This window comes from Leucopleurus acutus (assembly GCF_964270905.1).
Source record: "Leucopleurus acutus genome assembly, chromosome: X".
Classification (NCBI taxonomy): Eukaryota; Metazoa; Chordata; class Mammalia; order Artiodactyla; family Delphinidae; genus Leucopleurus; species Leucopleurus acutus.
The window spans coordinates 60,046,964-60,069,612 of NC_139148.1; the positions used below are offsets into that span (position 1 = coordinate 60,046,964).

General features: G+C 47.8%; 1 protein-coding gene across 5 annotated transcripts in view; it reads left to right on the forward strand.

Annotated features, from left to right (window-relative positions):
* The window catches only part of DLG3 (discs large MAGUK scaffold protein 3), a gene marked incomplete at its 5' end in the record, with an annotated part of 60,111 nt that extends 38,098 nt beyond the window's left edge, over positions 1 to 22,013 (forward strand). For 3 of the 5 annotated variants that reach the window (XM_082864824.1, XM_082864821.1, XM_082864825.1), the window contains 10 exons: positions 9,558 to 9,734; positions 9,981 to 10,056; positions 10,873 to 10,972; positions 14,732 to 14,773; positions 16,065 to 16,115; positions 16,708 to 16,809; positions 17,595 to 17,767; positions 18,164 to 18,273; positions 18,608 to 18,699; positions 19,760 to 22,013. In XM_082864824.1, the coding sequence (XP_082720950.1) occupies positions 9,558 to 9,734; positions 9,981 to 10,056; positions 10,873 to 10,972; positions 14,732 to 14,773; positions 16,065 to 16,115; positions 16,708 to 16,809; positions 17,595 to 17,767; positions 18,164 to 18,273; positions 18,608 to 18,699; positions 19,760 to 19,866 (1,030 nt within the window). In that variant the 3' untranslated portion in view covers positions 19,867 to 22,013. Of the gene's footprint in view, positions 1 to 9,557; positions 9,735 to 9,980; positions 10,057 to 10,872; positions 10,973 to 12,971; positions 13,018 to 14,731; positions 14,774 to 16,064; positions 16,116 to 16,707; positions 16,810 to 17,594; positions 17,768 to 18,163; positions 18,274 to 18,607; positions 18,700 to 19,759 lie in introns of all 5 variants that reach the window. The other 2 variants (XM_082864822.1, XM_082864823.1) reach the window with 2 other exon arrangements.
* Positions 22,014 to 22,649: the final 636 nt, after the last annotated feature.

Here is a 22,649-nt window from a genome sequence, read left to right on the forward strand (position 1 = left end):
AAGGGGAACAAACAAACATTTTAAACAAACATTTACGGGAACAAACATTTAAACATTCTCTTTAAATTGCTTTTAAAATCCTTTTAATAATGCTACGAAGTAGGCATTATTATTCTTATTTTTCAGGTGAGAAAACTGAGATTCCAGTTAGACAGCTAAGAAGTTCCAAAACTGGAATTTGAACCTGGCTCTGACTAGAGCTCTCTCATCATTTCCCAAACTTGCTGATAGGAATCAGCTGGCATGCTAGTAAAAGTACAGATTCCCAGGCTCTTCTTCTATCGATTTAGATTCACCAGGTTTGGGGAAATGTATGTTTTTAACAAGCAGTCATAATGCTTAGGAATGACCACTTGTTTGTCACAATAGACATTTATTTCTGTTTCACTCGAACAACTGAACATTACACTTACTTTAGCTCCTGCCACGTGGAAAGCAGTAAAGCACGGGCCTGAGAAATTGGGCGTGGTTGTGGCGGTAGATTCAAGGAAGCGGTAGACGTGGTTCCCGCCCTCCAGCAGCTTGCCATCCACACAGATGATACTACGCAGCAGGTGGTTAAAGTGAAGGAACCCTTTACAGTGGGATTTCACCTCTAATTCTGTTTGCTGTTGTTTCCCCTTCTGACATGCTCCTCCTCCCTTCCCTTCCCCTGAATCTCTATCCTCCTCTCGTGTGCATGGGGTTGCAAAGCTGTTTTGAAGCAAATAACACCCTCTTGCAGCTGCACCGAGGCTGTAGCAGGTGAAGCCTTAGGAAGCTGCAGCCGCACTAACCACAGGGGAGATGGGATTTGTGGAGCGGGGAGCAGGAGGAAGAAGGAAAGATAGCAGTGTTTGGAAAATGAAACTTGGTTTTAAAGTCACTAGTGACTTAATGGAAAGGCCTTCCCCACCCTTCACCATACTATAGAAACATCTCTTAAATAGTATAGGCAGGGTGAACAGAGCCCCTCTTTCTGCCCAGTCTAGGGCCTTTGCTCTGCTGGTTAATTTGCCTTCCACACTAGAAAAGTCCACAAAATATGCCTCTCTTGAGCCTTTTGCTCAGGGTCAGGGTGATTAGATGTTTAACTCAGGCCATTCTGATGTGAAGGTAGTAAAAAGACACAGGGTAGGTTAGAGTTCCAGAGACCTCCAAGTTCTACACTTGTATTTAGTTTATTTATTTATTTCATGAATGAACAAAAGACCTTATCCTCCAAAGCTTGCCAAGAGGCTTGATAGTACATTTGTAGAAATAGCTTTTGAAAGTCTGTTCCGGCTAGCCTGGCTACATTCTTTGCAGTCACAGGACAGCATCAGGCATTTTGGGAGTCCTGGCCTGCTGGCTGGCCATCTGCCATCCCAGTTTTCTTCCCACTCTAGGAAGGAAGTCATGCCCCATCTGTAGTCCTGATTCAAGAAACAATGTCAAAAAAAAATGTCAGAAATATTGGCTTGGTCATCAAAGAAGGCTGGAAGGTGCTCCTTCTTCTTCACAAGCAGACATTAATTGTACACTGCTCTGTGCTTAGCCCAGGGTGGTGCTCGGGGGAGCCCAACTTTGTCTTGCTCATTAGTGAGTTTCAGTAGTGGATTAAGATGCCAGCGAGGTAATATTGGCAGGCTTCACTATCTGACAGAATTTGGGAGTGATGATAATCCGCATCTTAAAAAGCAACCACAATTTATGTAGTGTTCAGGGCTACCAGAGGATGGGATAGTTTCCTGTATCAGTGATTCTGGAACTGCCTGTTGCTGGATCATATACAGATACCAGTCCTGGACTTGTAATCCCCTCAGCTGATCCAACAGGTGCTGTGAACCCTGAATATTCACACACTGTGGGTCTGTGAATGCCCCTCTAACTTCATAATTGCTCTCTAAAGCCTGAGACTCTGAGGTAGACTAAGGAGAAGAGTGCCCTCCCCTGTTCTCCATGTTCCCTTCTTCGAGGTGTGCAAGGGACTCCTGACTTGCTGCCAGCTGCACTTGCTTCTCCTGTGATGACCCACCTTGTGTCTATCTGAGTACTCAAGTTTGGACTTTTGAGTTGCTCTTCAGGAGCTGCGAGAAATTTTAACTCTTGCACTAAGGTCAAGGGCCGATTTACAGCTCTCTGTGCATCCTTTAGATGGACCAGGCAAGGGAGGGGCTGCTGAATTTTTAAGTAATATGTGCCCTTTATCTGGTACTTTCTGTCTCAGGCAGCTTGGGCTGCTGTAACAAAATACTATAGGCTGAGTGCTTGAACAATAGACATTTATTCCTCACAGTTCTGGAGGCTGGGAAGTCCAAGTTCTAGGTGCTGGCAAATTCAGGTTATGGTGAGCCCCCTCCCCCCTTCCTGGCTTGTAGATGACCACCTTCTTGCTGTGTCCTCGTGTGGCCTTTCCTGGGTGTGTTCTGAGGAGAAACAGGTCTCTTTGTCTCCTCCTCTTCTCATAAAGGACTAATGTTAGGATGAGGGCCCCTCCCTCATGACCTAATCTAAACCTAATTGCCTTCCAAAGGCCCCACCTCCAATTACCATTACATTGGGGGTTAGGGCCTCAACAAATGAACTTGGAGGGGGGAACCCAAACATTCAGCCCATAACACTGACCAAAGGAAGAAATCGATGTCTCCCAACTGGTATGGGAGGGATATACAGTGGAAGAACACTGCAGGATAGTAACTGGGAGGGTGTTCTGTGCTCCCTGCCCCAGCTTGGTCTCATCCACCATTCACGAGCATCATACGTGGCCTCAGTCCTCAAAGGGCTTTCCCCAAAGGGATATAATATGAAAGATTAGAAAACTGCAAGAGTTAAATAGCAATAAACAGAAAATATAAAGAAAGATCACTGCTAAATACGTAGTATGAATTTGGAAGAAGGAAATTTGGAGTGGGCAGGGTCACAGAGAAGGGTGGAACTTGGGTTGGGCCTCAGAGGAGCTGCTGATGGCGCAAGGGGACAGGCAGAGCCTCCCAGGCCAGACAGATGGCTGGGTCCACAGGCAAAGAGGTGGGCACACTACTAGGTGAGTACATGGAAGCAGCTACTTGCCTTTGAGGCTGTAGTGCTGAAGTGCTGTTGTTTACTTTGCTTTGAGAAACCTGCCTGACCGGTTTCCTCGGTATTTGCCATTTTCTTTGCATTCCTGTTCACTAAGACACCAGGGTGTCTGGGCCAGATGCGTATGATTTCTCTGAATCTTTCAGACCCTAAACTTTAAATTTTAGGACCCGAACTGCAGAGACTTTGGGCCTGGTAATCTGTTTACTTTGAGCTGATTATATTCCTGCTTTCCTACTTGGCAGTGAGGTCCCAGCTGAAAGGAAGATTAGGCAAAGTCCTCTGGAGCGTGTGCATCATCCCTGTGGGCAGCTCTTAGGGGATACTATTTGAAAGGTCACCACTTAAACAACATATCTTTCAAGACTTTTGACAACACCTTCTCCTTAGGAAAGACAGGAAGCGGCATTTAAAGCTGCCGCGCTGAAACTTAGCTTGGGAACTCCAACATGCAGACCCTGGGAAGTGAGCATCTGCTTTTCGTGCTGCTGTGACTTGGCTCCAGAAGGTGGCTTCATCGCCCACTTTCTGTTTTTACGTGCCACATTTTACCTGGGACATGCTCTTTACCCTGCTCTCAAGATAAATCAGTATTTTCTGGCCTGGCCATGATGTTTGAGAAGTTGTGGGAAAACCCAAGATCTGGCTCTCCTTTGCTTCACAGAGGCACATGGCCATAACCAAGGAGAACATATTCAGGGTTGAAGTCAATAATCTTCTATGTAGACCACTCACTGTGATCTTAGGCTGTGGATGGTAATATTTCCATAAGCTTTGTTCTTTCCCGACATAGTGTTTCCTTCTGACCTGACCAGTCCTTAACTTGGAGGCCCCCATGAGATTCTTTATATTTACACCCAGGAAGGATAAGGAGTTTCTGAGGCTTCTAGTCTCCCAACACACCATCTTGTCAATAAGCTCACACACATGAGGTGGGACCAAGGTGACGGAGTAGTTAATTATGGTCTTTTTTTAGGTGTCCGGAGAAAACAGGTGTTGCTTTTTTTCTTTCTGCTCACTCTTGGTTTGAGTCAGAGGTTGAAAAGGTTGGTTGCTGTGTCATCTGGGCCCTGCATGTGTAGGATTTTGGCTCCAGGACAGTTGTTCAGTCTGATTTAAAAGGGGAGGTATGTTACTGCCTTGACTTTCCTTAGTGCTTGCCCTAAGGATAAAAAGGGGCGGGCAGGAGGATATATTCATGTTGTGGAGAAAGGTGTTCTTTGATCCTCTTATTCAAGCCTGACTAGAGGCATTTGTAACAAGGTGCCAATCCCTGTCACTTCCTTAGGCTTCTAGGCTGTTCCTAAGAGAGACTGTTATTGCTAGAAGGGCACAGTTTAGCATGCCTCTTAAAGATCTTAGGTAGGTAGTCAATATTTTTTCAAAATTTATTAAGGTCTAATTTGCATACTTTTTCCTATTACATGAAATACATGTCATTTGAAAGGTGGTTTGACTTTACTACTCAGGCTTGTTCTCTTTTACTGGATTACTTCCCACGTGAAAGTTTAGCCTGGTAATGATTTTTTTTTTTAATTTATTTGGTTGCACCAGGTGTTAGTTGCAGCACGTGGGCTCCTTAGTTGCGGCACATGGGCTTCTTAGTCGTGGCACGGGAACTCTTAGTTGCAGCATGCGTGTGGGATCTAGTTCCCTGACCAGGGATCGAACCCGGGCCCCCTGCATTGGGAGCGTGGAGTCTTAACCACTGCGTCACCAGCCTGGTAATGATTTAAAAAAAAAAAAAAAAAAGTGAGGCAATGAAGTCGGTCACACAAGGCCTCCTAAATGAATGCCAGACTCCTTAGCTGGACTCCAGGCTGTCCACAGGCAGGCCCTGGCCAACCGCTCTCCCGAGTGCCCTGCGGTGAGGCCAAACGTGGGTGCTGCTGACCCCGGTACACACCCTGGGCTGCTTGCCTCCGAGCTTCTGCTCATGCTGTTCCTTCTAGCCGGAAGGGCCTCTCCCCATCTCTGTCTTTGAAATCTGAACCGTCATCGAGGAGGCCCAGTTCAAAGTTAACACCTCCCCATAGATTCCCCAAGCTCGCTGTGACCTATGCTCCCTCTGAAGGCTTTTAGGCCTTGGTTTGTCCTGCCCTTGTGCCTCTCGCTATGACACACTGTCAGATAGCATACTCCACAAGGCCAAGAATCATTTTGCTTCTGTATCTCCCTTCTGTCAAACACAGTGCCCCAAAGTAGACTCAGTGAGTATGTAAATAATGGAAGAAAGATATTTTCCAGATATAGCCAAGTGGACAGTTAGCTTTTTTTTTTCTTTTTTAAAAATGTGACCGTGACTTAGACCTCACAAAATTTTTCTGAGATTTAAGAGCCCTGGTCTGAGAGTTAACCATCATACAACTCTAAGATGAGGCCCTGTGCATCTCTGGGACTGGTTTTCATTGTCTATGAGGTACTTTTCAAGCTCTTAGTCAGACAAAATTTCAGCAGGAAGAGATTTGGAAAACAAATCAAGATCACGACAATGGAAGAAGGACTGTTGAAGGAATTAGGAATGTTTAGCCTGGTAGAGAAGACCTAGGAAGGACTCAGACTCATTAAATGTTTGCACTGGAAAGAAATTTAGAGAATATCAAAGGAATTTCCTTTATTAGATAGGAAGTGGGGTGAAATGACCCTTGAGGTTTCAGTGTTCTACAGAGCTCTTCTCATTTGCTGTTCCAATTGATAGAAAAGGAAATTCTTGTCAATTCACCTTTTACGTTCTCAACTGGGAATGATATTGTAGTTCAGAATTTCAAATTCAAGTTTTAGGCTGCTATGTTTTTAACAAAATCATCGTTTAAAAAAAGCATTGTCCATTCTGTTGTTCACTATTGCTCATTCACAAATTCATCAGATAGAATGTAGGTAAACTTAGGTACTACATTTTATTGGGAAATTGCCTTTTTTTGCCAGGGAACTTAGAGCCAAACAGGTTCCTCATCTGAAGTAAATGACTCAAGGCAGGTGCCTGGTTTATTGACTCCCCCAGCCCTTTTTATTTTCTTTTTTTTAAAGTGCCTAGAACAGCGGTGTCTGTTCATATTAGATGCTGATAAATATTTGCTTAATTAATGAATATCCTTAAGAACAGACTATTGTATCATCATTTAATATATTAGTTTTGAAGAATAGTCAATGATATGGGAAATATTAATGATACAATTTCAAGTGACAAGTAAGGTTGCAAAATTGTGTATACACACCATGTTTGTAACTTAGAGAAATATGTACTTTTTGATTTGTGTGTTTATTACGCAATATTATACAATACCACAACAGTATGAAGAATTACTTCTAAGTTACATTAAATGTGATTTTTCTATTTTTAGGCTTTATATTTTTCAAATATTCTATAATGAGCTTTTATTAATTTAATTTTTCATGAAACTAATGCATATGGATAGTTTAAAATGTCAAATATTACAATAGCATATGCAAAAAATTTAATCCCTTGCCTATTCACCCCCTTTCTTGCTACACAAAGGTAACTGCTTTCGAATATTTTAACTGTAACAAAAAGAAATAGTAAATCTAAATAGCCTTCTATGTGTTAAATAAGGGAGTTACAAAATAATAGGGATGTAGAAATATAGTCAAATGAAAAATCAGGCATTTATTTCCACCAGGAAAAAAAACAATAGAGGACTTCCCTGGTGGTGCAGTGGTTAAGAATACGCCTGCCAATGCAGGGGACACGGGTTCAAGCTCTGGTCTGGGAAGATCCCACATACTGTGGCACAACTAAGCCTGTGCGCCACAGCTACTGAGCTTGCGCTCTAGAGCCTGTGAGCCACAACTGCTGAGCCCGTGTGCCACAGCTACTGAAGCCCACACGCCTAGAGCTCGTGGTCCGCAACAAGAGAAGCCACCACAATGAGGAGCCCACATACCAGCACAAAGAGTAGCCCCCCTCTCGCGGCAACTAGAGAAAGCCCACACGCAGCAACGAAGACCCAACGCAGCCAAACATAAATAAACAAATTTGTTTTTAAAAAAAACAACAATAGAAAAAGTTTATAGGAAAGGAGGGGTAGTCATCTATGAACACCACTTACATAATGATGTAAAATTAAATATTGTTTAACCAAAAAAATGTGATGTAACTAAATTGGGAGGGCAGGGGAAAAAGAATGGGTGAGTGCTATAGAAGACCGATACATAATGTCTAAAATGTAAAAAACAAAGCAAGAAGAAGCAGTTGTTTAGAAATATGTTAGAAAAGAAAAAGAAACAGCTAAAATATTTGAAAGCAGTTCCTTTTTAAATTGAGTTACATTTTTTGAAAGTCGTAAAAGGAACACATGCCTGTGGTTTAAAAACAAACCAAACAGTTCCATTCCTGACAGGCAGTGGGAACTGCTGGCATTCTTGTTGCCTTGGATCTGTGCTTATTTTGTTTTTACTTAGCTCGTGTTATGTGTTTTAATATTGTAAAGTATCCAAAATTCATCTTGGAAGTAAACTGACCTATTAGTTTTATTTAAATCTCAGATGTTTAATCAATCACCAATAATTGGATTCCTCATCCAGAAAATGTTTACATCAACTTTACTGTATGTACTCCAGCTTCTTACTGCTGTTGCCAAAGGTCAATATGGTTCTTTGAGGTGCTAAAATATATATTGGATTGTCCCTTTTATGTTTTAAACTTGTAACCAGTAAACTCTCCCTTCTAATCTTCTACAGCCTCATCCTAATCTCTCCTAACTCATTTCAACATCTTCTTCCTTCCCTCCCCAAACTAATTTGTGCAGAATCCAAGCTCTGTTCTTTTCCTTACTATATTTGTTTTAATCTTTGAAGCCCATAATGACATTTAGTGTTTCTCATTGTCATTAAGATAAGGTCTTCACCATGCACGCGTTCGTAGGAAGCTCTGACGGAATAGCTTCCTTGCTTTAGGACACTCAGTTTCGAATGCAGTGCAGACGTGTTCAGATTTGATTCTATCACACAAAGCCCAGAAAGAACCTTGGGGATGGAGGGCCTCCTTAATCTGCTGACCTCAGCCTCTCTCCTTATTGCTTTGAGTGTGTAAATTGAGGGAGATAAAGGGTTTTTGGTCAGAATTTGGGTATTTTCATTTTCAAATACTCTGACAGTGACTTCTTAAGGATTCCATTTTAAGAAGTTTAAGATGTAGATGGGTGTTTCACGCTCCACAGTTTTATGACCTTCTGCATTTCATTTGGGCCGGCCTGCACATGGGGAAATAGTATGTTTTACTTTGCAGCTTCCCTCTGAGCCACAGACCACTGTATTGCAGGTAGAAGTCTAAGTCTTGGAACTAGTTCTGGGAAATCTGCTGGGCTGTATGTACAAAGGTGTTAACAGAGAATATGAAGAAGACAGAGCCTAGATTACAAGTAGAAAAATACAAACTTTTCGCTGAAATCACCCATTTGTGGTGACTGCGTATGAGGAGAGATCCAGTGGATGAGAAAAGTAGACACTTTCATGTAGATGTGTCTGTTCCCTGAGCAGGGGAGCTCTGCTGTCAAGTACCAGCTTCACCAGAGCCGAAGTCAGCAGTCTATCCTGAAGGATTGAGCTTGCAGCTTTGGTTTAAATGTTCCTTCAAATCCACCCCCTTTCCCTGCTGTCTCATCATATATGAGGTCAGATTAATGTTCCTAAGTCTCTTTGGATGTGTCACTTCCTTACTCCCAAATCTTCAGGGGTCACTAGATCAGGTCTATTCAAGACCTTCCAAAATTGGCACCAGACCTTTATTTCCAGCCTCATTTTCCATGACTCTCAGCTGCAACCAGGCTGGTCTCCTCCTTTTTTTCAAGCCTAGATGGAATAGCTCTCTCCCCACCTTCTCCTACCCTCCCCTTTAATCTTTACTCTGCATGTCTTATCAGAGGACCTGGCTTCTGTCCCAGTTAGTTTGGTGTGTGACCTCAGTCAACTTATTCTTCCTCCTTGAGCCTCCGTTTCCCCGTATATGAGAGAGAGAGACTGAACTGCGAGACTTCTTTAGAGGGGCCCCTTCAACTTTATCCTTGTGCGGGGTCAACATCAGCCTCAGCTTTTTCTTTCGCTGCCCCAGGATGCACGGCCCTTTTCTCTTTTGTATTTCTACAGCATTTACCATTCATTGTTTGGGATTGTAGTTAACAGTTTTGTGTCCTATCTTCAACTACTTTTTAAAGATTTGTTGTAAACTGAGACAGCCCATTGGCAGAACTAACTTGTTTCCCTAGGACGTGGCTGAGGGAGAAGACTAGCGAGGGTGTTCTGCTTTGGACTCACACTTCATGTCCAGAAGCTGGGAGGAGATGGGACTCGTGAAAGATTGTTTTCCCTTAGGCCCCTTGTTGGGAGAATGGGATATTTACAATGTCAAGACTGAAAGAAGGATGCAGTCTCCCACAGAATTCCTTCTGGTCTGCTGTAAGGCTGCTGGGTGTGTGCTGGCTCTTTGGGTTGACCTTCCTCTGCCATCCTTCCACCTATTTAGGGTTGAGATGACCATTTCATCTTTCACTGTTTGTTTCCAGGGCCTTGTTTGATTATGACCGGACTCGGGACAGCTGCCTGCCGAGCCAAGGCCTCAGCTTCTCCTATGGTGACATTCTACATGTCATTAACGCCTCTGATGATGAGTGGTGGCAGGCGAGACTGGTGACCCCCCATGGAGAAAGTGAGCAAATTGGTGTGATCCCCAGTAAGAAGAGGTGAGTCGTCATGGTCATGAGAGAGGTTTTCCTTACCCTGTTCCTGGTATTGATTTCTTTTTTACCTATTATACTATAAGTTGCTTGAGAGCAGTGGATGTGCTTTATTACTCCTTTTTGGTAGAGAGCTGGTGCTCAGGACATGGTTACGATTCAGTGAGTCAAAGACGGCTGCTGTGCCCACTGCAGCCCACTGCTGAGACCATGCACTGGCAGTAACAGGACTTCTTTCTGACTCCAAAACAGGGTGGAAAAGAAAGAAAGGGCTCGATTGAAAACCGTGAAGTTTCATGCCAGGACGGGGATGATTGAGTCTAACAGGGTAAGTGGGGATCCCCAAGGAAGTCAGCCATATGTGAAGAGGCATAAGAAGCTTGAAGTCTGTCTGGTGGATAAGAAAACTGGCGAGCACAAAAGAATATCTCTTTTTCAGGGCGCTGGCTCTGTCCTATCAGAATACTGACTGCTTTTCACAAAGCAGAGAGAGCGGGCACCCAACCTCTACAGCCAGTGTATACTCCTTCCCCCTGGGTAACTGGCTCTTGAAGATGCGTTGGAGTTGGACTGTTTGGAAGGCTGACTTTCTTGGGGCACATGAAACCACTTGTGGGTGTCTCCCTGGCTGTAGACCCTTTCGGAGCTGTGGGGACCCTGAACAGAGCCTGGCCTTGTCATCTAGCCAGCAAGGCCAGCCCCAGAGCTCCGACCGCCCTTCAGACCGAACGAGGCATGAGGGCTCTGTCCATTCACCCCTTTTCTTCTGTGAGCTTCACAGGCCAAAGAACTTCTGGAGCGGTAGAGGGAAGAGAGACACGGAGTAGATGACTCTGTGTGTATCAGTGGCACCTTAGGGCATGTGTCCAGGAGGCTACAGTGACCTTTATCCTTTAGGAAGTACCAGTGAGTGCTGTGAGTCTGGATTAGGTAGAAACCTCTAACATCCCTACAACATTTTCCTGTAAACATAATTTTCCTCTTACATCAACTTTCATTTAATCTCATAGACTCCATTTGTGAGAGATGGTCTTTTGTTTAGCTCACCATTGTCTCCATTTTAGTTTTTCTTGCATGCTTTAAAATCCATTGTTCTGTTTTTTTTTCTTCTGTCCTTCCCCTCCATGTTCATGTTCTTTCACAGTCGATCAAAACGAAACGTAAAAAGAGTTTCCGCCTCTCTCGAAAGTTTCCATTTTACAAGAGCAAAGAAAACATGGCCCAGGAGAGCAGCGTACAGGAACGTAAGTAGCAGCAGGGAACAGAGAGCAGGCCACCCACAGCCCCGCCCTCTCTTCCTCATTTGCACCGAAGACTGGGAAAGTGTGTGTGGGTATGGGTGTGGGTGTGTATGTGTCCGTGTGTGTCGGTCCCCCGTCTATCCGCCATGTGTGCATGCGTGTGAGTGTGTGTGTGTGTGTGTGTGTGTACCTGCTTATTTGCAGAGTCAGGGTAGAAATTGGTCTGCACAGGGAGACGTTGGGTCTCTTTTGTCCAGCTCCTCGCTCTGAAAGAATGTTGGAGGCTCTGAGGTAGAACTGGTTCCAGGGCTTGCCCACCAGAAAGTCGCTGGCACTGGCATTGGGAGTGCATGGCTGAGCTCTGCTGTGGTGGTGATGAGCGGTTATCAGCTATAGGGTCAAGTTCAGAAAAATGGTTTTTCAAGAAAACCAAGTCTAGGGACTCGGTGTTGCTCTCCTGGCTTCTTCCTCTTGTGTTTTCTTTCCCTTATCTTCACTCATCTATGTCAAGAGAAGAGCCTTTTCTTCCCTGGACACCTGGAGTTGGGCCTACTTCTTGAATTACATGCACGTGCATATGCGTGTAATGCCTAGGGACATTCACACAGCTCTAACAGACTCACTGTCTTCCCAGAGTGTTACAGAGCCAGCTTTCAAAATAAAATCCTTCTTGCTTAAACGAATTGACACCGAACGGGGTTTACTAAACACGGTCCAAATAAAGGTTTATTGAGCAACACAAAGCTGGTTTGATAGAAAAGGCCATAAAGCTGGGCTGAATGAACTTGCCATCCTGAGAAATATTCTCTTTCTACCATGTGCCTCAGAAATTAACTGCTCTCACCCTAACCTTAAATACCAGGTCAGGCTGCTAAAGTATTTCTCGCATGGCTCATGGTGAATTGTAAACCTCTCCTCTTCTGCCTCACAAGGCGGGGTCTTGGGGTCCTGAGCTGTTGGGACAGCAGGAGACTGACTAGTTCCGATAGGGAATGTCCTTTTTCTAGGCCAGCGTGTTTCATGGTCATGGGACATAGGTCATCAGTGTCTGGGGTGGCAGCTAGTAGATTACAAGGGTGCCCTCATCCAGATGCAGGTTAGTGCTCACAGTTCTGGGTAGCTCAATAAGGAGCACTAGGTGCAGTAGGAGACGGTCTGAGACAGAGGCCTGAGGTGAGGTCACCATAGTTCGTTCACCAGACAATTCCAGAACTTCCGTGCTGAGCCCAGCCTGGGGAGGCTTCGCTGTTGGGCGGCCCAGCTGAACGGGGGAGGGGAGTGGCTGCTGGATAGAGTTGAAACTGCCTAGTGCTTATTCTCCAGAAGCTGAGCTCACCCCCTGTGGTCTGCAGAACTCAGGTCAGCTTGGAAGCCCACACCTCAGACTGCACGAAGCTTTCCCTGAAGGGTTTGGACAGAGTGAGTCAGTATTGGACGAAAGCTCCTTGGGATGATGATAATTCTGCCAGCCTGTCTGCCACACATAGATGTTTGACTTTTCATTCACCCTCAGAGGGAAATGGTGATTTCAGGGGCAAAGCAGAGATGGCTGTGTAACTACACATTTAGTCAAAGCAGGTGTTCCAAGCCTTGGTAAGTCACCTGTCTGTCCTGTCGGCCTGTAGGCTATATATAGACCACCTCAAAAAGGTCGTCCGCTCCAGGGCCTTTTGGCAGCAAATTGGGCAGCATGAAGTCCAGGTATCATATATGACCTGGGATGTTCTTTCTGTAGCAAAGTTCTTAACCTGGCTATATTTATAGGTCTTCATAGTATTTCATACTTCTGTCACTGATGCTCACCTGGCTCTGTATTCTTCCTTCCCCTTGTCTTTTTTCTCTATTTTCTGTCTTCTCCCCAATTCTTTCCCTCCCTCCCTCCTTCCCTCCCTCCCTCCCTCCCTTCCTCCCTCCCTCCCTCCCTCCCTTCCTCCCTCCCTCCCTCCCTCCCTCCCTTCCTCCCTCCCTCCCTCCCACTTTGTCCTGCTGTCTGTGAAATTAGGACTTCCCTGGGTTAAGTGACGATTATTATGGAGCAAAGAACCTGAGTAAGTCAAACTTACATACTGTTAACTGTATTTCTGGCATGAGTGGAGTTGCTGGGGTTGGGGTATAGGGGACATGGGTGAGGGCAAAGGGCGGAGGGGAGGGCAGTGAGAGAATTTGTGAGAACTGGTACCACAGCAGGAGGAATTAGAAGTGGCTCTGAATGTCACACTTTTGCTCTGGATCCCTGGTACCCTAATAAAAGCCTACCATTCATGTCTCTTTTTTTCCTTTTGTACCTTGACATGGTGTGGAGCCGTCTTGGCATCCCACCTTATAAGTGAGGGGGGGGCAAGAAGTGCTTCTCCAGAGGTGGCCACTCAGCTCACCTCTAACCTATTGTTGAGGTGAGGGGTGCCCGCCTGTTGTATTCTTCTTCCAGTGACGCAGCACTAAAGAATTGGACTTAAGAATTAGCTGTTTCAGTCTCTCTAAACAGGGGGTAAGAGTACCGTGAAGCCCTTTACCCAGCGTACATCTGGGATGTCCCAGAAGGTTCAGGGGCCTCAGCAGATGGCTGTGGGCTGGCTCCCCACAGAGCATCTCTAAGGGGCTGAGCAGGTGGGAGCCTCGACAGCATCTTCTGGACTATATATATTTAGTGCTTTAGCTTGGGAAAACCCTGACCAACCTCTCCCCTCTGGAAAATAATCCTAGACTTGAAAAAGGAAGGGACCTAGATGACAGGGCCTTAGCCTCCCTGCTGTGCACACAGGCACGTGCACACACATGCGGCCGTGCCGGGCAGGTTCTGTTAGTGGATACTCTGCTTCCATAAGTAATAAAGGCGTGAGGGTAAAGGAGCTTCATCGGGGGGTTGCTCAGGAACTAGCATGGGTGGTGACTCAGCCAGTCCTTCCTGGGGGCCACAGCATATCACGGTCTGGAATAGTGTCATCTTGGCTGAAACGAGCAGTGTCTCACTCCATAGTTCGTTGTTTCCATGTTCCATCTTCATTCGACTGTCGTCTTGGGAGCGATGGGCTTTCTTTGGGCCAAACTGTGCTCTGTGCCTCCTGCAAGTGCGGCTGCTGGGCCCGCTCAGATGCGGGGAGGCCCCAACAGTCTGAGGCAGGAGGATCGTCTTGTCTTCCCCGTGTTCTTCTTCATTTGTTGTCTCTGTGTTGTGACGTGTCTGTCTTCTCCTGGACGGAGGAGCATCCCCTTTCACCGCTGGGGCCAAGCCCTCTTTCCAGGTAGCAGCAGCAGGAGGGCTCTTGGTTCCACCCATTGGCCAACACATCATTCCCTGCTGATTGCTCGACCAACCCAGTGCTTAGCCTCTTAGTCGTGCACAATTCTGTACTTCAGGGGTTCTATGTGGGGAGGAAATTCGAGAGCAGCCTGGTCGCTGGGCTTCTCTTTGCTACTGTCACTGCCTGTCTAGCATTGGGAGGTGCATTTTGGGATAGGATTTGGAAACCATCCAAGTCAGTTCTTCTGATTCAGATGAAGAGGATGCTGCCAAAGATTGGAAGCTGGTAGTCTGTAGGGAGGGCCTTGGCAGCCCCAGAGGGCCCTGGGGACAAGTGCGAGGTGGCCGGGGCTCAGGATTGGAGCTGTGCCTCCCAGCTGGTAGCCTGATGTGGCAGGCCTCCCGTGGCCTGACTTGGTTGGCAGCTCAGTGTCTGGCTCTTGGAGCATTTGAGTTTTCTGCCGCGTGTGACCTCTCAGTGGTGTGTTCTGAATCGGAGTCTCTTTCTTGTTGGCTTGCAGAGGGAGTGACATCCAACACCAGTGACAGCGAAAGCAGTTCCAGTAAGTGTGTGTCATTCTCCCCCATGTCATGTAGCTCTACCATGTGTCCCAGCCATCCTCATTCCAGCGTTGCACGGCTGCCATTTCTGTTCAGAGGCTACTGCTTCTTTTAGCCATGTACACTTGGAGATCCTGGAAATGCTGTGGCCAGTTTGTCCTTATGGGATGGGATTTAGGCTGTGTATTAAAGGGGAGAGCATAAGCCCTGCAGTTCTGGCCAGGACCTGACTTAAAAGCTTCCCTGGGCCCTGGGAAGGCTGAGCAGCCAGTGAGCAAATCCCTGCCGTAGCCACGATGGGCTCTAGGTGCTGCCAGTTTTACAGATTTGCTCAGAGACCAAAAGAAGAATGGCTCCTGTGGGATACTGTTCTGAATTGCCTTTCCAGGTCACTAGTACTCCCTGGGTTAAGGCTTGGTGTCCTTACCTTTTAGCTGGGCTAAATGACCAGATGACTGCCCAGTTTTCCTTCAGAGATCCTGTGACCAGGCCAGAGAAGCCACAATTCAAGCCGCATGAACTTTGGGACTACTGGCCTCTCAGGAGTTGTGGCTGGAGGCCCTGAGAATGCATCCTGGGGCTTGATGCAGATATCGCTGCCTTCCCCGGCACTGCCGTCGGCCACTTTGGGACCTCCTAGCGCCCAGTACCACGTCTCTTGGTGACTGTTTTAGGAAGAGCTCATCACTGCTAGGATAGATGGAGCTCTACCGTGAGGGGAGAGCAGTGCTCAGCACTGCTCTTAAAGGGCACTGAGGACCTTAGCCCAGCCTTGTGCCACTTTTCTGGTTGCTTCTTGCAGTGAAGGGGATATAGGTAGACCCTTAAAAGGGGCAAAGTTTAGCTGCATCTTTGGGGACCTGCATGAGTGCCCTGACTCCCTTGCCTGCAGATGAGGGGACACAGGCAGTGTGTCTCTACCAGTTGACGCTTTCCTGTGATTCTCACCAGAGCAAGAAGGCAACTGAGCACAGTAGAATATTACCTATAAGAAGAGTTCCGAGAAATTGAGGTGGCTTTTGGTGGAGGCTTCATGGCTTCTGGGTCATGTCCCTTTGCTCAGCTATATTTCACTGAACAAGAGGACTCCTGACTCCTGTCCCAGGGGCGGTGAAGGTCTTCCTGTGCTTTCTTGCCAATGGGAAGTAGATAGGCCCAAGGGCAGGTGTTAGCAAGTACCAGCTGACAAGGCTGTTTTCTGGCAGAGGTGGGGGTGAAGTGAACGTTGTAGGGAGATGAGGACACAGGGAGGCAGATGATAAAGTGCTAACATGTCTCCCTTTTTTGTTGCAGAAGGACAAGAGGATGCTATTTTGTCATATGAGCCAGTGACACGGCAAGAAAGTAAGCCCCCTTCTGAGAGCCTTGCCTTTGAGCCAGTCTGGTGGTCATGGGGCCCAGCCCAGTGGTTGGCCGTGGCGGCAGAGGGGTGAAGGTGGGGGAGTAGGAGGGCAGCCAGTCCCTGGATGCCTCCTTCTCATCTGCTTCTTCCTAGCGTTAGAACAGGGAAGGCCACCCAGTGTGCATCCCTCACTATACCATTGCTTGCTGCCGGGATGCTTTCCGAAGGATAGGACAGATTGAAAAGGATGACAGAGGTCGCTTTCAGTGGATGTGGCCACTGCTAAAAGAGAGGCTTCGGTCCCTCCCTTCCGTGGCTGCTCTGAAAACCCTTGCTCAGCTGTTGGTGCCCATGCAGAGATTTCTCCTGAATCTGTTGGAAAGGGAGATGCTTCTGGTTTCATACTTGCCTTGGACTTAGATATTCTCAAATTAAAGGCTCTTTGATGTCTTTGTAGTTAAAAGGCAGAATGGCTGAAGATGTGCTCTCCCGTCTGAGCAGTGGCTCCAGAGCCTCAGTGCTGCAGGCATACGGGGAGGGACAGCAGGCCGTCTGGTGGGGGCCTCACTGACTGTCTCTGTGCTTGCTCTGCAGTTCACTATGCAAGGCCTGTCATCATCCTGGGCCCAATGAAGGACAGAGTCAACGATGACCTGATTTCGGAGTTCCCGCATAAATTTGGATCCTGTGTACCACGTAAAAGCCCAGGGCATCTTTGGGAGGGAGGCGTTGGTGCCCTGGGAATTGTTGCTCTGATGTTTTATGGAAAGGGCCTGCGGCCAGGTTCTAGGGTTCTCTGGGAACAGGGTGCATCTAACACCCTGGAAGAGGGACTTCCCTGGTGGTCCAGTGGCTAAGACTCCATGCTCCCAATGCAGGGAGCCCAGGTTCGATCCCTGGTCAGGGAAGTAGATCCCACATGCCGCCACGAAGATGCCGCATGCCACAAGTAAGACCCGGCACAGCTGAAAAAATAGTTTCAAAAAATGTAAAAAGAAAAAACCCACCCTGGAAGAGATTAGGCAGCAACGCATTCCCCCAAAGCTGATGTGGGGAGGATTAAGACATCAGGCCGGCCTGCTCACTCCCTTGGAGAGGAGTTTGAGTCGTGGTGGTTGGGAACGATTGGGCGCTTGGGGGTGCCCAGCCCACGAGGTGTGGGTGCAGCCCTCTGGTCGGCTTGTGAGGCTTGCTGGCTCCTGTACCACGTTTGGCACCCTCTGTCTGCCAGACCTTGGCCCAGGAAACCCCACCTTTCTGGTCCGGTTGAAGCTAAAGCAGATAGCTCCCAGCTTCTAACCTGGCTGTTAGAAGAGATGTAGGCAAGACAAACTTCTTCCCAGCCTCTTTCCCCCGACTCATCTGAAAAGCACTGGAGTGGCCCTGGGGCCCGGCGGTGGTTGGGGGGAACAAGTCAGCTCTCCGGGGCTTGGGGCAGGTCGTTGTCCTTGCACCACAGAGCGTTTCCTCTCTTCCTGCAGATACTACCCGGCCTCGGCGTGATAATGAAGTGGATGGGCAAGACTACCACTTTGTGGTCTCCCGAGAACAGATGGAGAAGGATATTCAGGACAACAAGTTCATCGAGGCAGGCCAATTCAACGATAATCTCTATGGGACCAGCATCCAGTCAGTGAGGGCAGTTGCAGAGAGGGTAAGGAGAGAGGCGGAGGCGGTGGCCCTACGAAATTACCCTCAAAGGGAGCACAGAAATGCTGCAGCCAGAGTTCTGCGTGGATCCTCATCCTTCCAGCACATGGCCCTACCCAGTGGCAGTGCTGACCAACGCCACGCCCACTCCGCGTGTTCCCAGCCCCAGGTTGGAGGCATCTGTCTCCTCTGCGCAACTCACCCCAGAGCGTCACCCACCTGCAGCTTCACATGTGGCCTTGTCTGGGTAGTAGGAGCAAAATGTGGAGCCTGGGTACCTCAGAAGTAGAATCTTCCAGGCCTCTCTGGGTGGCCCCATGTTTCCTGCAGGTGGATGTTTGGGCTAGCACAGGGCGTAGACAGGGACTGGGTGGACTGATGCCAGTCTTTGCTTTTTCAGGGCAAGCACTGCATCTTAGATGTTTCTGGCAATGCTATCAAGAGGCTGCAGCAGTCACAACTTTACCCCATTGCCATTTTCATCAAGCCCAAGTCCATTGAAGCGCTTATGTAAGTATTTGCTGAGACTCTCGGCTAGGAGAGGGCCCTGGAAAGGAAAGGAAAAATCAGGTGGTTTGTTGGGCAGGGGTAAGACCCAATGGGTGCTCAGTGGAATGTCTGCGCCGCACCCTGTTCACTGGGGGCTCCTTTGGATTCGAGTGCACTTGCGTGTATTCCTGGTTGAGCTTTCAAACCTGGAAGGTTTGAGGAATGTTGAGCCTTGGGCCGCTGCTGCTCTCAGAGGGCAGCTGAGCAGCTCTTCAGGGAGCCTGGAACAATCCTTTATGTTAATCAAAACATAGAACCTAGTTTTGGGTACTGTTTTCTTCCGTGTCTTTGGCAGGGAAATGAACCGACGGCAGACATATGAACAAGCAAATAAGATCTATGACAAAGCCATGAAACTGGAGCAGGAGTTTGGAGAATACTTCACAGGTAAGTCTCCCCATTGCACAGCTGGGGTAACATGGGAGCAGCTGGACACCTATTCTGTGAGTGTTTCCAAGAGGCCCAGACACCTTGCACAGAGTTTCTGGGTGCTTTTGAGCTCAAGCATTGCCAAAGTACTCAAGTGCCCTCCAGCCAGAGGAGTTGAGCCAGTTTCTGGTATCAACCACCATCACCAAATGCTGCTTTTGATCGTTTTTGTTCGTCTTCATGTCCCTCCTAGATTGTAGGCTCCCTGTTTTAGTTTGTTTCCCTCCCTCCCAGGCTCCCCCATCCAGCACTTGTCCTTGCATGTTTTATGTACTGAGTGAATGTTTGTTGATGAGGATGATTCCCTGGCGTGGTGTTCAGGCTGTCGTCTGTCAGTGTGTGTGTTTATATGGTCACCTACTTTAGAAGGGTCAGTTCCTAAAAGGTTGGGAAGGTTTCTGTGTAATATGTTGCTTACCTTTTGAAGTACAGGGACATATGTGTGCAAGGTGGTGCTGAGTGAACTCTAGCTGGTGGTGCTACAAGGTTACCGGGGGACAGGATTCATAACTGTCCTCGCATACCTTGGGTCTTGGAGCTCCCTTTTCTGTTAGCATCCATGTCCTTGTTTGTCGGGTTGACCTCTGACATGGAGCAGATGTGACGGCCCCAGGAGCACGACACCTTGCCAGAAATTGTGGCTTTTTCAGCTCTTGCTCTGGATAACCAGGATTTTCCACATCTTCTGGTAAGGCTGTGTTAGAATTACCAGCTGCCGGCCTCATGGCAGCCAAGAGGGGCATGATCTACAAGGTCTGGCATCTAATGGGTGCTCAATAAACATTTCTGAAGAACACATTTTCCTACTAATTGCTGCTCAGTCTCACTGTCTTAGCAAGTTGACATCAAGCCCCGGGCCTGCAGTGCCCGCCAGTTTCCCCAGCGACCTGGGCTCCCAGACGGCCGCCTAGTGAATGAGTGGGGCTGAGCTGTGGGACGGTTGGGATGGGCCAGACTGTCAGGGTTTGGGGCAGGGGGTTGCTGTGGACCACAGTAATAATTCTGTTTTCCTCTTCAGCCATTGTACAGGGTGACTCACTGGAAGAGATTTATAACAAAATCAAACAAATCATTGAGGACCAGTCTGGGCACTACATTTGGGTCCCATCCCCTGAAAAACTCTGAAGAATCCCCTCCAACCATTCTATTGTGAACAGAAGAAACCAAGTCCCTCTTCCCTCCTCCCTCTTCATTCCTGTCCCCATGGGGAGAACAGATGACTACTGTTCTTGTCCCCTTTTTTAGATATGTCCAAAAAATTGAGTTTTCTAGTCCTGTTCTGTTTTTTTAAATTTTTGTTTTGTTTTAGTTTATTTTTTGGGATGATGCCATCTCACTCATCATGTGACTGCGCCCATTCCTGCATGGACCTTTCCCAAGCACTAGCACAGGTGCAAATCCATCAGAGTCATTGTTTTCATAAAACCAAGCAGAAGCGAAGAGAAGAGAGGAGGACTGATGGAAAGACAGACTGGACAGCTGCGCGGCTTATGAAGCGAGCCCCGCGCACCCCGCGAGGAGAGGCTCCCAGGCTTTGCTACGATCTGTACACTGCCTCGCGGCTTGGGACAGCGCGGTCATGGTGACAGAAAGTATCTTATTTATATATAGATATATATATGTAATTTATATAAAATATATAGAAATTATTATATATATATATATTATACACTCTCATATAATATATATATATATTCACACGCATTTGGACTAGAAAATCTATGGAGACTTCATCAATGGTACTGTGTTATTAGAGAAATGCTTTAATTTTCATATTCCAATCAGATGGCATCTTATATCCCAACTGGTTGGGGAGGGAGTGAAAGTGGTAGTAAGTGCTGTACCGAGGGCACCCGCATTGGTCATTCTCTTGAGAGCTGGGCTTTTCTTTAGGAGGGGTCAGGTCAGCCAGAGAACGGTGAGAAAGGGCTTCGGCCCGGGGGCCAGAGGCTTGGAGCTGTGACCCTAGAGCCGATGCTGCCCTTGGGGCACAGTCAGGCCCGCGTGTGGGGAGCGAGAGAATGGCTAACGGTGCTCCCAACGTATTAAATTGCCAATTGTTTTATGCCACCTGATGTGTCTGCATGAGAGGTTTCCTTTTTGTTCATTTTTAAGCTGCTGTTAAACCAAAACCATGTTGTGCTACTGTGTCAGCCTTTTCATTCTTCCAAATTTTACTTTTACTATTTAAGTGAATGTGTAGAATCCAATTTGACCGTGTTCTAAAGGCTCATGATGTTCTGGAGGAGCCGGGCCTTGTGATAGACTAGGCGACCCGGGCTTGGCCATCCCGTCAGCGGAAAGGGAAGTGGGGGCAGGTGAGAACCGACAGGAGCTGGGCCTCCTACTGTAACGTGTCCCTTCACTCACCTGCCAGGGACATGCTGGGCTCAGCTGAGGCTCTGTCATGGGGCCCACTGGCAGGGACGGGGAGTCACTTGCCGTCCAGCTCTGCGCTGGGACAGTGGGACGGCCCTGAGCTTGGCCAGCCGCGTAATGAAAAGTTTGATTTGGGTTTTTTTCGCAGCTGCTTCATATGCCCTACCTACCCCAATCCCTCACCAACAGCTGGTAGCTTACTGTTTCTTCAAGAAGAAAGTAGACTTTAATGCTGTCAATTTGAGCTGTAGAGCTACAATTCACTTACTGTTGAGATGTGAAACCCTGTTGCTTTTTCCCAGAGTCAGACGGCAGTGTTTGTGGTCAAGGGGGTTTTTCTCTGACCAGAAATGCAGGCGGCAGGTGTGGCCCAGGCCCCGCCCCACCATGCTCCTTTGAAGCCACCATGCCTCCCTCAGCTCCACGCTGGAGGCACAACCCAGGGGAGAAGAGCGTGGACATGCTTGGCCCCAGGGTTGAGCCTGTTGTTTCCTAGCCCACCGTGTTACAACCGGTGCAAAGCATACATGTCGAAGATGCTTTGAGCGCTAGCAGGCAGATTTAGGAAGTCTGTTAACAGTTCTCCTACCGGCCTGATGAGGCTAACTGTAAAGTGTGGGGCCCAGAATGTGGGTAAAGTAAGGGCAGCAGCTTTACCTGCGCAGTACACTGGATTGGAGGCAAGAGGGGTAAAGTGGTGTCCGATTATGACTCTGGGGAGGAGGGGGTGAGCTGGGAGTGTTTTGATTTCTCTGATGTTAAGTGATGTAGTCTGAGTGATGCTCAACCCTCTACCCCTCCCAGGGAAGAAAAGCAGAGATTCAAAGCAAGCATGACACTAGTTGGTTTACCAGTGTTCCTTCCAAGGAGACATATATTTTTTAATAAATGATAGTTGCAATGAACTGTGGCTCAGAGACCTTCTTGAAGTAGTTGAGAGGGGAGGGTGGGGGCACAGCAGTGGGAAACGTGTCCCAAACCTTTGGGGGCCAAAAGGCTCTCTGCTTAGTGACCATCAGCTGACCGAGTCAGGTGTTCCTCTGGATGGCTCTAGACTCCTGTGGTCATAACAGGTCCTTTGTGAAAGCTTTGCGCTCAGTCTTCTACCCCACCCCCAAAAAACTGCCTCAGGTAGTGCTGGCCAGGTGTGTGTGGAGGGCATCCACGGCCTTCAGGGCAAAATGGCAAAGGTACACAAAGACAGGCGGTGCCTAATGCAGCACAGGCGTGTGTTAGAGACAGCGGGAGCCAAGGCAGGAGCAGAGAGCCGAGTAATAAACATGGTAAGAAAAAGCTGGGCTCCCAGCTACCAGAAAGCATTAGAGCCCAGGGGGAATGAGGGTGAGATGGGCCCAGTTTGCAGAGCAGGGTGGCAGTCATCCCGGCAGCCCTGTGATGAGAGGAGGAGCGCTTAGAGCAGGCGCCTGTGACGTGGCTGATGTCCCTGTAGCTTGTGTGAAGAAGCCTGAGGACGTCCTGCTGTGGTTCAGCTCAAGAGCGATGACTGTGTGGGGGCCGAACCACAGCAA